This window comes from Amblyomma mixtum, chromosome 5 (genome assembly GCF_055824585.1).
Source record: "Amblyomma mixtum isolate Tamu chromosome 5, ASM5582458v1, whole genome shotgun sequence".
Classification (NCBI taxonomy): Eukaryota; Metazoa; Arthropoda; class Arachnida; order Ixodida; family Ixodidae; genus Amblyomma; species Amblyomma mixtum.
The window spans coordinates 88,453,356-88,468,000 of NC_143016.1; the positions used below are offsets into that span (position 1 = coordinate 88,453,356).

At 50.6% G+C, this 14,645-nt stretch overlaps 1 protein-coding gene across 1 annotated transcript; it reads right to left on the reverse strand.

Moving 5' to 3' along the window:
• Window positions 1–2,313: 2,313 nt before the first annotated feature.
• Window positions 2,314–14,496, reverse strand: Amacr (Alpha-methylacyl-CoA racemase). Its single transcript, XM_089545482.1, has 6 exons — window positions 14,124–14,496; window positions 13,883–14,021; window positions 6,971–7,114; window positions 5,743–5,903; window positions 4,329–4,527; window positions 2,314–3,342 (listed from the first exon to the last, which is right to left on the reverse strand). The coding sequence occupies exons 1-6, from the start codon at window positions 14,229–14,231 to the stop codon at window positions 2,939–2,941; spliced, it is 1,155 nt and encodes a 384-aa protein (XP_089401608.1). The 5' UTR covers window positions 14,232–14,496; the 3' UTR covers window positions 2,314–2,938.
• Window positions 14,497–14,645: the final 149 nt, after the last annotated feature.

A 14,645-nucleotide genomic window follows, 5' to 3' on the forward strand; every position in this document is an offset into this window, starting at 1 on the left:
ACCAAACCTCAAAACAATGCTGATTTGTTTTTTCGACGTGAGAGGAGTCGTCCATTGAGAATTTGTTCCGCAGGGTCAGACAGTTAGCCAGGCTTTCTACTTGGATATTTTGAAAAGATTGGGCAAGAGTGTGCGGTGGAAGCCGGCAGATTTGTGGCGGTCGGGTGACTGGTTTTTCCATGATAACAATGCCCCTGCTCACACAGCCCTGTCTCTACGGCAATTTTGGACCAAAAATGGCATGACCCCTATTCCTCAACCCTCATACTCTCCCGACCTTGCCCCGTGCTACTTTCTTTGTTTCCTAGAATGAAAATATAGGTGAATGGAAAGCGTTTCGCTGATGTACCTGAGGTGAAGAAAAAAACGACGGAGGCACTGTCAAGCATCACAAAAGATGAATTTAAACAATGTTTTGAAAAATGGAATGAAAGATTCGACAAGCGCATCATTGCATGTTGGGAATACTTGGAAGGTGATTGAAGGTCTGTACTTAAAATGTGAACAAATAAGTTCAAACAAAAATAAGTCCGGTTTCTTTTGGGTACCCCCTCGTAGAATATACGGCTTACCGCGTGGTATTCGCCTGAGACCACTGAATAATTTATAATTAAATTTCATCTCTCATGCTGTTTCGGTTTCATCAACCGAAAGATGGCTGTGACGTGTAGTTGGTGTATAGGTCACGTGAGGCACTAAAAAAAACGTAAATGTCATCACTGATGCGTAGTTTTAATTCACTACAACACTTAAGCCAGCCTGCTTCACGATGTGGAATTACAAAAGACAACGTGTCAGAAATTATATAGCTGTTTTTTTTTATTGCTCACGTTTTACACCAACTACACCTCACGGCTGTAGTTCGGCTGATGAAACCGAAGTAGCGTCAAGAAGAAATCCAATTTTAAATTATTTAGCGGTTGTGGGCGAACACCACGGGGTGATCTATGTACTATCGGGGACAAAAGTCGTATGCGGCGGGAGCCGGAGCAACGGAAAACTGCGGCATTTTGGCGAGCTAAAGCACGAAACATTGAAGCGAGCCAAGCGACATGCCTGCTGATAATAAAGGTCACGCATTGGCTGTCTCGATCCCAGATGCCGCCTGTTCGTGGCGCTGCAACGCAGTTTTCCGTTGCTCCGGCTCCCGCCTCGTGGAATATACCACTTTTGCCCCCGATAGTACGTCAACATCTAACACATTTCAAAAAAGAAAACACAAACAAAAATGTGGTGTCTATAAGGTCCAAAACGCTCCGCTTTCACGCGGGACTTCACTTGTCCCGCTTTCACTTGTTTCCTGTTCATTCCCTTAAACCCCCGTGAAACGAAAGAGTTTGGCTTACAGGACGTCGCCCCCATCGCCAAACAAGTGTGAGTCAACCGAGCAAATTAAAAACAAGCGCAATTCTACCTAAGCGGACCCCGTGTGGCAGTAGTCCGCCGTAAAGCGGCCATATTGGCACGATCAAGGCGCCCCCTCTAGACCGTGAAAATCGCCAATAGCGACTGGCTCCCAGCATGGAGCCCCCATCATAACACTTTTGACGATCAGTGCTAGCGTAAAGCGGCACTCAGAACAATCTACAACGTACACCCAAATTCAACAATAGCTATCTCCCACACGCCGAAACTTCTTTTCCCGCACATTTCACGTATCTCACTGCACTTTCATACCGCATCATAACACACTGAGGAGGCGGGCGGCGCCTGCTCCGCCCTCGGCGCAGCGGCGAAGGCGCGCACACTGCAGCTGCGGGCTATGACGTCACTCCGCGCATGCGCACAGCTGGCGGAGCGGTGGTGCCACGGCTCAGCGCGCAGCCACGCTGACCTCGCGAAGCGGATGGCGTAGTGTAGCTATCGCTACAAAATGCATCTTTCGCCAACGAGCGTCCAGCAACCTACCAACCCCATTTTCCAGAGGTTGGCCTTCCAGCCTCCAGTAGCCTTCCAGCCTACTGGAGGCTGGAAGGTCAGCCTCCAGTAGGCTCCCATCACTACCCACCCAGACACCTCCGGAAGCCCCCCCCCCATACCACAAATGAATAATCTACATCTGAAACTGAGTACAGGAGACGCAAACGCCGGGCGGACTCTAATGCTAATGCATAGTCAACCAAATGAATCGCTTTGATCGCCTGTGACCTTTTTTTTCCGCATCACTTAGAACGCCGTAGTCTGTGTTGAGAGAAAAAGAAAGGGAAACGTGGCGGCAGTTGCAAAAATAAGTTTCTTTCAAGCTGCAAGACAACATTTAGACGCACAACAATTAGCACCTGTGCGCCCACAATGCCAACAGGATTACAGCAGTGAGTCCCATGCATGCATGCAGGTATAGGTAAGAATTTACTTTCGGCAAGTATCCTGTCCCCGTTGTATGTCGGGTGTGCACCTTGTAAACACTGCGCAGTGCACGCTCTAAGGACGGCACACACATCCGCTCGCACACTGCATAACCAAGTGCTATAGCACGCTGGATACCGGGCCGGTGGGGCCAGTCTTGTGGATGGCGCACGTTTTTAAAAACGAGAACGACATCCTCTGGTTCGTGCGGTACATCTGTAAATTGCTGGTTGAGGTCGTGTGCACCATGCTACCGGCGCGGCTGTTCTTCAGAGGCGACAGACTTCGGCCATTCCTCAAGTGACCACGCGCCTGGACAGGAACCTTGGAATAGCGTTGTCCTATATCTATATTCTCACAGAGTAATAAGAAAAATATTAAGTGTCATCTCGCACCAATGACGCCAGTTGCGCCAAAGAGAACGCGGACTGCAATTGTGGAAGCTCCGAAAGGACTGACTTCAAACCGCTGGGGGGCCAACATATACCCTCAAGTCTTGTACATCGAGGACGCTTCCGAAGCAGAAGCTGCGCGTTCACGGAGCTCTCGCGAGTACATGTTGTATGGCGCTAATATAAGAACACTATATTCACTACAACTTGGACTTCAGCCCGCTAGAGCTCGCGGCGACCACCTCGGCGTCAATCAGTTCCTGCACCTCGGCGTCGCTGAGGCCGACGTCACGGATGATCTGCCGCGTGTGCTCGCCGGCATGTGGCTCTTCCAGGTCCGGCTCGGCGGGCGTCCGCGACAGCACCGGCGAGGGGCTGGGCGTGGCCGGGCCGTCTTTGCACGCCATGAACGAACGCCGGTGCGCGTTGTGCGGGTGCTCGGCGGCCTCGTCGTGCTCCAGCACGGGCACCACGCAGCCGTCCGTCTCGTCAAACACGGCGCACCACTGGGCCTGCGTCTTGCTCCGGAAAGCGCGCGCGAACAGCTCCTTGCTCTTCTCCCACTCGGAGAACTGAGGCACGTCGTCCGGGTCCAGGCCCAGACCTGCGTCAGCACGCGCCGCGAAGCTGATTCGCTTCAGACGTCCTTGCATGCATCATCGAGCTGCCTATCAACAGCTAAAGGACTTAGCACAGTTCCAAAGAACGACTGTCCGCGTCAGGTGGTGATTCTGGGCTCGAATTCCGAACTCGTAGGGACGAGGGAAATTTCGCCTCGAGGAACCATGCATGCTTTGTTCCTCTGTGACCGCCACGAGGTTAAAATCACAACTTCCTCTTTGATGCTGCACCAGCATGCGAGGGCCCATATCAACGAAGAGGCGGGGCTTCTAGGCCTCATAATGCTATATAGGGCCGGAAGAAGTCAAGAGCGGATATTTAAGGTAAGGAATTTGGCGGGGACGGGATCGCCGCAGCTGGCTCAAGGCAGAGTTAACTGGAGATCAATGGGAGAGTCTTTTGTCCCGCAACAGGCGTAGCCGTACTGATGATTAATGCATGCCAGTAGGGTGGAACAAGCGCTGGAACGTTTTCGGTTGTGACGTCACCTCTAGAAGGCTACTAGAACCCCTTCCGGCTATATTGCAGTTACGATCGAAACACGAGCTAATAAAGCATGCGCAGGGCGATAGCTTACCGAACCACCACATGTAATGGACACAAATGCAGCAGCGCTCTCTTCGGGCTCTAGAAAACCCTCAAATCAAATCAAAGTTGTCCGCGCACAGCAATATCGCTAAAAAACGCATACGCTCAGTGATCCTCGCTGCACTTGGAGGGCAAATGTTCCATACTGAAAGTCGCAAGTATACCAGTCTAAATACCGCGAAAGAAGATAATAAAAACAAGTAAAGAAAATGAAGTCGCACCTCGTTATAACGAAATAACGGATATAACGAAGGAATGCCGATTCCCCTTGGAAGCTCGGTCAATACGGACTATAACGAAGCAACGGCTATAATGAAGTAATCGTCAGGCCCCTTCAAGTTTGTTATAACGAGGTTAAACTAGTTCCATCACACAGCGTACCTTCGGTGAGCACTTTGTAGAAGTGGGGCTCGAGCGCGCCGACCGCCATGAACTTGCCGTCCTTGGTCTCGTACACGTTGTAGAAATGCGCGCCGCCGTCCAGGATGTTTGCTCCGCGCTCGTCGATCCAGACGGGCAGCGCCATCTTGTTGCTGCGCGTCCTCCACAGGAAGCTGCTGACGTAGGCGCTGCCCTCAGTCTGCGCACACGCCAAGCAAGTGAAAATGAATGTGCCAGCCAACCGGCATATGCAGCTTGTTCCCCGCTGCTTTTTCGCTGCTCACGAGCGGCGTTGAAGGGAGGTGCTGCGGCTTCTGAACTCTGATCACGGAGAAAGATAGACTGGACAGCCTACTAAAAGCATGCGACCATGCTTCATCGAGTTAGAGCTTCGTAGCGGACCCGACAGATGGCCTCGCGAGTTAATCGGTTATAGGGTGCCTCGACGGAGGCGCGCGGACATCAAGGCACCCTAATCAGTTACAGAGCCACTGGGGAAAAAAAAAATTATAGGCGATTCATGCGGAAGAGTATGCATTAGCATTAGTGCTACCCCCAGACGGAGCAGCCGCTGACGGGTTCTGCAAGCGAGCTAATGACGTGATTTAGTCAATCAGCGTGTGACAAGCCGTTCCCAGTCTCTGCTCTCCCCCATCACCTCCCACCCTCTCTTCTCTTCGCACGGACGAACGGTTAGTCCGTGCGGAGACCAACTGTGCTAGTGATCCCATTGCAGTTACTATGTATATCTGACGCCGTAAGGCCCCGCTCACACTAACAGGAAACTTCCCTCAGTGGCACTACGTTAACGACGCCGCCGCTTCTCAACTCCGCGGAGGGGCTTCACGTGCGAGTTTTTCCGATTTACTAGTCACGTGACAGCAGCGACGCCCTCGCGCTTCATCGCCGTCCCGCGTCATGGTCGCCTTTCATTGGTTGTTCTCTTCTGCGGAACAGGAAAAATAGCTCTCGAACCAATCGTTCTGCAGAACGGCAAACCATCCGGTCTGCGGAAGAAAAACCGGTTTTTGCGGGGAGCGGCGCGCTGAAAGTGCTCTACGTTGCGCGTTTTCCCGCTAATGTGAACGCGCCTTAATAGACACCTTTAGCATACCGTGCTACCGTTACTGAAGTACAGGGAGCTCGACCACCGCCGGTGAGCACGCGCTGATTGGTCCGGATGCTGCAGGCGCGCGCGCAGCTGCCGGGTACCTGGCGCCATCTGGCGCCGTCAGAGCGATTTGCGCATGCGCATTGGCTGCGCGCGGGCTTCCGGTACTCCGGTACCGGTATGCTAAAGGTGTCTAATACGTATGTGGCTGATTTAAGGGACTAACGGCTCTGGCAACACAGTTACTCCCCAAGGGCTGTGCCAGTTCTACTCCCTTAATTGTGAGTGAGGAAAAGCACTGGCCATGCTCGCGTCGATGACCTGTCCCTTGCCGGAGCGCTCCCGCTCCAGCAGCGCCATGCAGATGCCCAGCGCGCAGAGCAGGCCGCCGCCGGCGAAGTCCGCCATCAGGTTCACCGGCGGATGCGGGTTCTGGCCGCGGGCGCCCAGCATGGACAGCACGCCTGCGCGCGCGACAAGAGGAGGAACATACTACACTCACAGAGCATGCACCGTTCCAGCAGTGTATACGAACGTGCCCCAACGGGCTACGTGTGCAGCCGTTCCCTTTAATTGCGCTTCCTTCCTCTCGAGTTGCATCGAACACAAACTGCGCGTTTTTCGTACAGCCTGCAGCTCCTTAAAGTCATCAATGTCGCAATACGCCTCACTAGTTCGGTCGCAGAGTACTGTGTGACAAGCGACACATGCATAGATACCATTCACACACACCAAAGGAAGCGTCAAGGATTGAATGACGTACATCCACTAATATATAATGCACGCTCTAAGTTTGTCCCCAAAAACTGTCACTGCGAGCTTGGAAAAAAAATGGCCAAAAGAAACTATAGCCACTGATAACCGCGCATTTGTGGAACGGATTTGTGGGTAACGGCGGACAAATGCAACCCTGTAATGATATCGGCTTCCATGGGTGTTCAAACGTAAACAGTTCGACGTTCCATTTTCCTGAAGGCGGCATCTGAAGCCTGATGCATTGGTCAAATGTTTAGGGGAATCCCCCAAGGTGGAGTAGATTTGTAATAAGGGAGTAATTACTCATTGGCATCCACCCGAGCGCAGCCATACGGCTACAAAGGAAAGCTATACAGCTTTCTCAGAAACTTCGTAGTTAAAGAAAAAATCGTCCTGGTCCGGGCAGGTGCCTCTTTGTAGCCGTATGGCTGCGCTCGGGTGGATGCCAATGAGTAATTAAGCCTGATGCATCTGTCAGACGCGCTTCGATAGACTGTACTCACTCCTGACGGCTGTCGCATGCCTGCCATCTCTTCCGCCATTTATTTCTCTGGTGCTAGATTGCCTCCCTCTCCTCCCTTTTAATTGCGACACTGAACTTTAAAATGTGGACTCGCAGCTACAGTTTTTAGCTGAACGAGACGACGCCAATCGAGGCGACCTTCGACTGGGACGCACTGTTTCAGCAGCCATGGTGCCTTTCAGGCAGGCGCCTTTTTGTTTTTTGTTTCGTTTAACTAAACGACAAGGCGGCAACAGTTGGATGGGCGCTGACCGGAGAGCGCGATGTAGTTGATGTCGTGGCCGGCCATCTTGGAGTAAGGTCCCGTCTGGCCAAAGCCCGTGAGGCGCGCGTACACCAGCCGCGGATTGGCCTGCATCAGCACGTCGGGTCCCAAGCCCATGCGCTCCATCACCCCTGCGAAACATCGCGAGAGCGGGAGAACAAAGGAGGGGGAAGGCGTACACATCGCAATGTCAGCTTTGTGCTGCCCTCTGAAAAGAGTAACAAACAGAATCACGGTTCCATAATGACCGCAGAGAAAAACAGAGGCCCACTTCCTGGACGACGCCTCAGCGAAAAACGGCAAACGTGCCAGACAAATTCTGGCGACACCATGGAGCGACTGCGCGGATTCTGCCACGTACACGAATTTCCGCGGTGCCTGTGATCCTGTGATGAAGTGTGCTATAGTAGGATACAACTTTAAAAAACAGCAGTTGCTAACACTGGGACGCGATCCGCGGTGTCCTGTATTACTCCGCTGGTCAATCGGAACAGTAAACGAAATCAGTTTTTTAATGTCTGACTATATCAAACAATCCACGTATCAAAATTATAGAGCTCATATTTTTCTTTTGTTGTGACAAGGTTCTTGTTCAGGTAACAAGGAACGGTTAAACAGCGGGCTACTTTCCTCGTGTAGGATTTCTGTGCGCGAGGCTGAATATAGGCGGAGTTTCACAGCAGACTTAAGTTGTATCCGACTATAGGGCGGATGCACTATAGTAGGTTACAACTTACAAAAACAGCAGTTTTTACACTGGGCCACGGTCCGCGGCGTCCCGTAATACTGCTAGCCAATTACAACACTAAACGAAATCAGCTTTTTAATGTTCGACCTTGCGTAACAAACCAGGTATCGAAACCCTACAGCTTATAACGTTTTTCTTGTGATTAGCTTCTTATTTAGGTAATAAGAGAAGTCTTAACAACGGACTACTTTTCTGTCGTGTAGGAATTCTGTGCCTCGGTCCTGAATATGGGCGGAGCTTCACTCCAGGCTTCAAGGTGCACTGAAGAGGAATCTGAACTGGTATTTTTACCGCTCGATTTACACGTTCCAAGCGTTCTTCGAAACTTCGAATTATTGCCCTGTGCGGCCGATTTCCTAATTAAAATCGGCTTAACGTCGGGCTCCCGCCTTTTTTTTTTTTAACTTCCCACAAACGGCGGGAGGAGTCGACCAACCTTCCACTCAGTCTCGTGGCGGCTTGCCGCTTTGCTATCGGCGGAGTGATACGTAGTGACCGGCGAAAGCAGAGTCCACGCGTATTTTTATTTCCGTGGGCCTAATTTGCAGCTATGTATTCTCAGACTAGACCTACTTATTCACGGAAACCTAAAAGAAACAAAATAAAAGCGAAAACAAAGTCGCCCCGCTACTACCTGAAAGGCACTCCATGCCTTAGTCGACTCCTCCCACCGTCTGCGGGGAATTAAAAAAAAAAGGCGGGAGCCGGACGTTTATCCGATTTAATTGGAGAAATCGTCCGCACAGGGCAATAAATCACAGTTTCTAAGAACGCTGGGAACGTGTAGATCGAGTTACCGCGGCAAAAAGACGAGTTCAGATTCCTCTTCAGTGCACCTTTAAGTTGTGACCGACTATAGAGCAAAGGAAACAGAAGGAATTTGCAAGCCCTTTTACTTCCCCTGCTGTCCTGGAAGGAGCAAGAAGTGAGAGCGACAGCTGCACCGCCTCTCCCTTCTTCCACAAAAATTAGTTTTGTTTGGTTTATTGGGGCTTAACGTCCCGAAGCAACTCAGGCTACGAGGGACGCCGTAGTGGAGGGCTCCGGAAATTTCGACCACCTGGGGTTCTGTAACGTGCACTGACATCGCACAGTACACGGGCCTCTAGAATTTCGCCTTCATCGAAATTCAGCCACCACGGCCGGGATCGAACCCGCGTCTTTCGGGTCAGCAGCCCAGCGCCGTAACCACTGAGCCACCGCGGCAGGGTCTTCCACAAAAATTTACCCTTTCCCCGATAATAGATTTTTAGGATAAATGGCATAACAATCTCGAAATAACCCACTGCCATGCCTGACATGGCCCACGCACCCCAGGATAAGGCAAAAGCGGGAATTTCCGGTAATGACGTATACCACAATGGCAGTGCCATTATAGTCCAGTGAAAGGAGAGTACTGCACACCCCTATAGCTATGGAAGCACCAGCCAGCTGCACTGCACAGGTTACGAGTCTTGCGACACACACACTGGCCGCGAAATATCTTTTGCGCAAGCAGTCGTGCGTATAATGGCCCTATCGCACTAGTTGTATATATTCCTCACATGCAGGCCCGCTTTGCGTGGCCAAGAGCAGGTCATATATGACTCTCTCGGCCACCTGTGCGCCTCGTCCACCGCAAGACGCCAACACACGAACTGTGCCTACATTATAGCAGCCTGGCTGACAGGGCTAGTTGGTGGGCAGGTCGAAGTACGTAGCGCTCACTTTGTCTTTCGTTCCGCCACAATTCTAACGCGACATCGTTAAGAGTCGCGTGCCGCAGAAAAGCCGGCGTCGTCAGCGCCGTTGGTGTGATTCCAACGAAAGCAAAGAATAAAATTTAGCTGACAAAAAAAATAGTTAACTTGGGTTTCGGTGGGGATCGTACCCAGGACCTTCGGATTGCGATGACGGGCACGCTACCCATGGGACACGAGGGCTCGTTAGTTCAAGCTAAGCGTTGTGGTGTAATTTGGTGAAGTGTCTTAGAGCCGTGTGTTGACGTGCACATGAGTAATTATGCGTATTCCAATTAGGAATAAGGTAAAAGGCGACGCGACCGAGACCAGATAACTCTGCGGTGCTCTACTCTTGAAGACGAAGCCCCCACCCTTCTTTTCCTCCTCCCTCCACACACACACGCACACACACAAACACACAGAGAGAGAGAGAGAGAGAGAGAGAGAGAGAGAGAGAGAGAGAGAGAGAGACAGACAGACAGGCAGAGAATCATTTCTATTTGACTTCAAATTAAGTGCAGAGTGGCCAGCCAGTTGAGCCGAAGTCTAGCCAGACACGCAATAAGGTTGGCATAAGGGTGGGGCAGTCAGGACTCGGGACAGGAGGTGTAGGAGCGCGCCCATATAAGAACAACAGTCGCGCAGGAGAGGGAGCCAGTTGAAAAACTGAACACCTCGGAAACGCGCCGACAGTTTTTACTATGCATGCGGCCAAATTGGAGTCGGTCCATGCGTCTACAACATACGGCTCTGCTGTCCTCGAGAGATCGGCTACAATCACCAAGCCACTGGGCGGACGTATAACACAGGACCGGAGGCCTCGGGGACATTCGAGCAGCGGGGAGCAGAGTAGCGGCGGAGCTGTACAGCCGAACCGCATTGTTCGTCGTACATTTCACTCTTTGATGCTCCCTTATCTGACGACACTCAAGTACACGTGCCAGCCACAGGGCATATTTGATTGTTTCATGGGTACCCCAAAGCGACTCAGACTCGGCGCCTTTCAGGCCAACAGCCGAGCACCATAACCACTGAGCCACGGCGGCGGGGAGGAATATTTGAGTTATGAGAGATTCATTTGAAAGACGAATTAATGCGCTCCCTTTGAACGACGGAAGCATGCCGGTGGAGTGACACCTGTTATGAGAAGAGGACAATCCCGCTAGTAAAATTCTATAAGCGGCAGCCCCATTAGAGAACACGCCTCGCTTTTCGCCCGAGAGAAAGCCAAAACGACGGGTCGTCGTCCAACGTTCAAACTAGATAAGAATGTAGCATCACCGCAGGACGGCATGCCTCATAACTTCGAAGTTCTACAACAACGATAACAGGGTAGTCATGACTACCGCTCCGACTACGCTGTGACTCCAATACAGGTGCTCACAAAAGTTTTCGCAACGCCGAAATCACGAAAAGCGTCGATTTTTTTCGGTGAAAAGCACAGCCAAGTACTGAGGTGTGCATTGTGCAGGTCGCGCTGGGAACTACAAAGCGCACACTTCAGTTCATGGCTGTATGCTCAGGCTGCCCAGCAATTAGGATTTGTTGTAATTTTCGTGTTCTGAAAACTTGTAGGCACCTGTACGTACGTACCTGTTGATGTCTACTGTCACACGACTTCCCCATCAGCGTTTTTCCTTTTTTGACGGGTAGGGACATATCCGGCCCACTTACTCATACACGGGCCATAACAGAAAAAAAGCATGCAGCTTTTAGCTCTGCAGCCTCCAAACCACTCCACCGTGTCACAAAGGGTTAAAAAATACAAAAAAAATTACGCGACCATCTAAAATGTGTCCTTCTTGAAAGCTATAATTTTTTTTTTATTTTCTGAGAGCGCAATGACCCGCCTCTCTGAAAAAACTTCGCAAAACTGTATTTCCGCGACAAAATCAGGCATTAGGACTCAAAACTGTGAATGTCACCATCATAAGCCTAACTATACGTCCAAGCAGGACAAATGCCTCTCCAATATCCTTCTAATTAACCCTGTCCTCTGCCACCTGTTGCCGCGCTATCCCTGTCTTCTCAGTTCTCTTGAAATCCTTCCCGTTGCCATTAAAGATCATCGGTTTTCTTGCCTTCGCAATACATGCCCTGCCCATGACTATTTCTTCTGAATTTCAGTTATAGTCGGATACAACTGGGGAATGAAGCCCTCTAACCAATGGCATTGGAGGGCTTCAACAACAACCGCCGCGACGTCATGAAAACCGGTCGACGCCATTCGCTGGGGGGCCTCCTTTGAGGGGAATTCGCTGCTTTGTTCTACAGCTATAGTTGGCTCGACTGTATCGAACTCGAGGGGGATTGCGAAATAGTTCGATATATCGACAATTCGATATATAAAAATGGCAGTCGATAAGTTTATCTGCAACACAGAGGCGAGAAAAGCGCACCCCATGTTAACCTAGCCACGCGATGCTAAAGACCGCGCAGCCGACCCGTCTCGGCGCCCGGAAAGTGTTCGAAGACAGCCGTTATGAAAAGTTTCCCTTGCAGGGGTGAGGCGCGCAATTCGATATATCGAACGGCCGGCAAAATAATAGTTAGAAATACAGCGCGACTTGCCTATACTTTTACGCAGGAATTTCAAAGGGGTAATATGTGCGTTCGATATGAACAATAATTAGAAATATCCGGGTTCGATATATCCGGGCTCGACTGCAAAGGATACATTAACTCGCATTCGTTCCCTAACCCACTTTGCTCTCTTCCTGTCTATTACCGTTACACTTGTCATTTCCATAGCTTCGCTGAGCTGTGCTCAGCCTACAGCGATTAACAATAAAAGGCACTGAGACGTCGCGGTGTTCCACGTGTGCGAACAGTGTAACGCTTTGTTCGCACTACGCATCTGCCGAGTCTCAGAGGTCGTGCGACCGTTTTGGTCGAAAAAGAAAGTCGTAAATGGTTGCACTGGTCGAAAAGCGACACTCGCAAGTCAGTCGCACGCTGCTCGATTTTCTAGATTTGCGAGTCGGAGACCACTAACCAATCAACGGCGCCTCGAAAGTGTACGGAAGCTTCTTCCACATCCGGCTTCCCGTTGCCGCTAAATGTTAATATCGACGGCTCTCGTTCTGAAAGAGACCCTTCGAGGTGAACATTTGTATCGAGGCGTTCCCTGGTCGCAGATAGTTGCTTGCTTTCGTTGAAAAGCGACAATCGGGGGCTATCGTTCGCTACTGAACTCTTCAGCCTTCCGACTAGAGCTGCAAAGCGGCTGACTGCGCTCATTAATCGAGTTTTAATAGGGCACCGCTCGAAAATTTTACTAACGTTCGCTACTGAACTCTTCAGCCTTGCGACTAGAGCTGCAAAGCGGCTGACTGCGCTCATCAATCGAGTTTTAATAGGGCACCGCTCGAAAATTTTACTAACGTTCGCTACTGAACTCTTCAGCCTTCCGACTAGAGCTGCAAAGCGGCTGACTGCGCTCATCAATCGAGTTTTAATAGGGCACCGCTCGAAAATCTTACTAACGTTCGCTACTGAACTCTTCAGCCTTCCGACTAGAGCTGCAAAGCGGCTGACTGCGCTCATCAATCGAGTTTTAATAGGGCACCGTTCGAAAATTTTACTTAGCCGATTCCAAGAGCGCAGTTTTCCTTAAACCGGTTTTCCTTTGATGCCTACCGTGAGGAAAGCGCAGCTCCGAGTTTGCGCCAACCCTGAGATGATCGCCCGCTTCCATAGCAGTAGAGCTGACGTCACAAAGGACCCACGGCGGGAACTTCAAAACAGCTATACAGGCGCAGGAAACGGAACGCAAATTTCAGAGAAAGGATGCTTTCTGCGCTGTGCGCGGAACTTGTCATATTTGCCTCGAATGTTTATCGGTACGCGATTTAACGAATGGGTGAGTTTATATGCCACCTTCAAAAATTGTTTTGGGGCCGTTACAGTAGTACGCTCTGTGCCACTAAGCATAACTCGGGGTATAAAAACAAAGAATAAAGATTGAGTGTGAGAGGGATATGAAGATAAAACTGGCAGAGACGACGCAACGGGTGAGGAAACGGCATGTTGCAAATTACCGCGCGGTAAGCGGAGGGATGAAGGACTTAAGAAAACAACTTTCCGGCACTTCGTGTTGAACCACGTGCGTCGTAATTGTCGACAATGTATCGCCGCGCAGCAAAAACACGGAAGTAGGCAAAACTTTCCTTCTTTCATGCCAACAAATTACGGCGACAGAAGTCAAGGAAAAATGTCTGCCTAGCAAATGAGCCACTTGCTGGTGCAACGCCCTCCTGCTGTATACTGACGAAGTACGCAGTTACATTCACAACCAATCGTTTTCGAGCGCTGCACAATTTATATAGACAGACTTGCCCAGAGCGGCAGGTACCAGCAGAACTGTTGACAAGCTTCCGACAGCATCAACGCGAGTACACAATGCTGTTCGGTAACGCGTGTTTTTTTACCTGGACGGTAACCTTCAATTAGAACGTCAGACGTGCTGGCCATCTTTTGAAGCAATGCAACGCCTCTCTCCTTCCTCAGGTCGATCACAATAGAGCGTTTGCCCCTGCACAGGCGATCCGCATCCAACTGTGGCTTGGGCTGAAAGCAAGAAAGCAGTGCACACCTAGGTTACAGTGCAATCGCGTTAAGTTTATGAGACGAACGGGCGCGAATCGCAAGCGTTCGGCCGGAGCGACGTACCCTGTCAATTCGAATCACGGAAGCGCCAAAGTCACGGAGAACCATTCCACAGAAAGGTGCAGGTGCCAGGCCTGCCATCTCGAGGACTCGGATTCCTTTGAGAGCCATGGCAAACTTTCCTCAGCGCATTAGAAGACGGCAGCACCAACACCGAGTACCGGGGAGGTCTCTCTATCTTCGACGTAATTTGCAACGATCAGGCACGTCGTTACACAGCCCTTCTGCGCAGTGACGCCTTCTAGTACAAATGTTGGCAAGCGCTGTCTCTCTGAAATCTGCCGAGGTTTGCTAAACGCACTTATCAAGTCTACTGGCCGTTTCCTCCGGTTTCCTCATCTCGAATATCGGCTGCTTCGCTGTCGTTCTTGCTTTCTCGACGGCACAAGGTTCGCAGCAAATAAATACTTACAAACTATTTTATAAAAATGAAACAATTGCAATATTGCATTAAATTACATGAAAACGCTTGTAATAAAATTATTTTTTTTATTAAAGCATGTTTAATAACGTAATTGTTTTGTA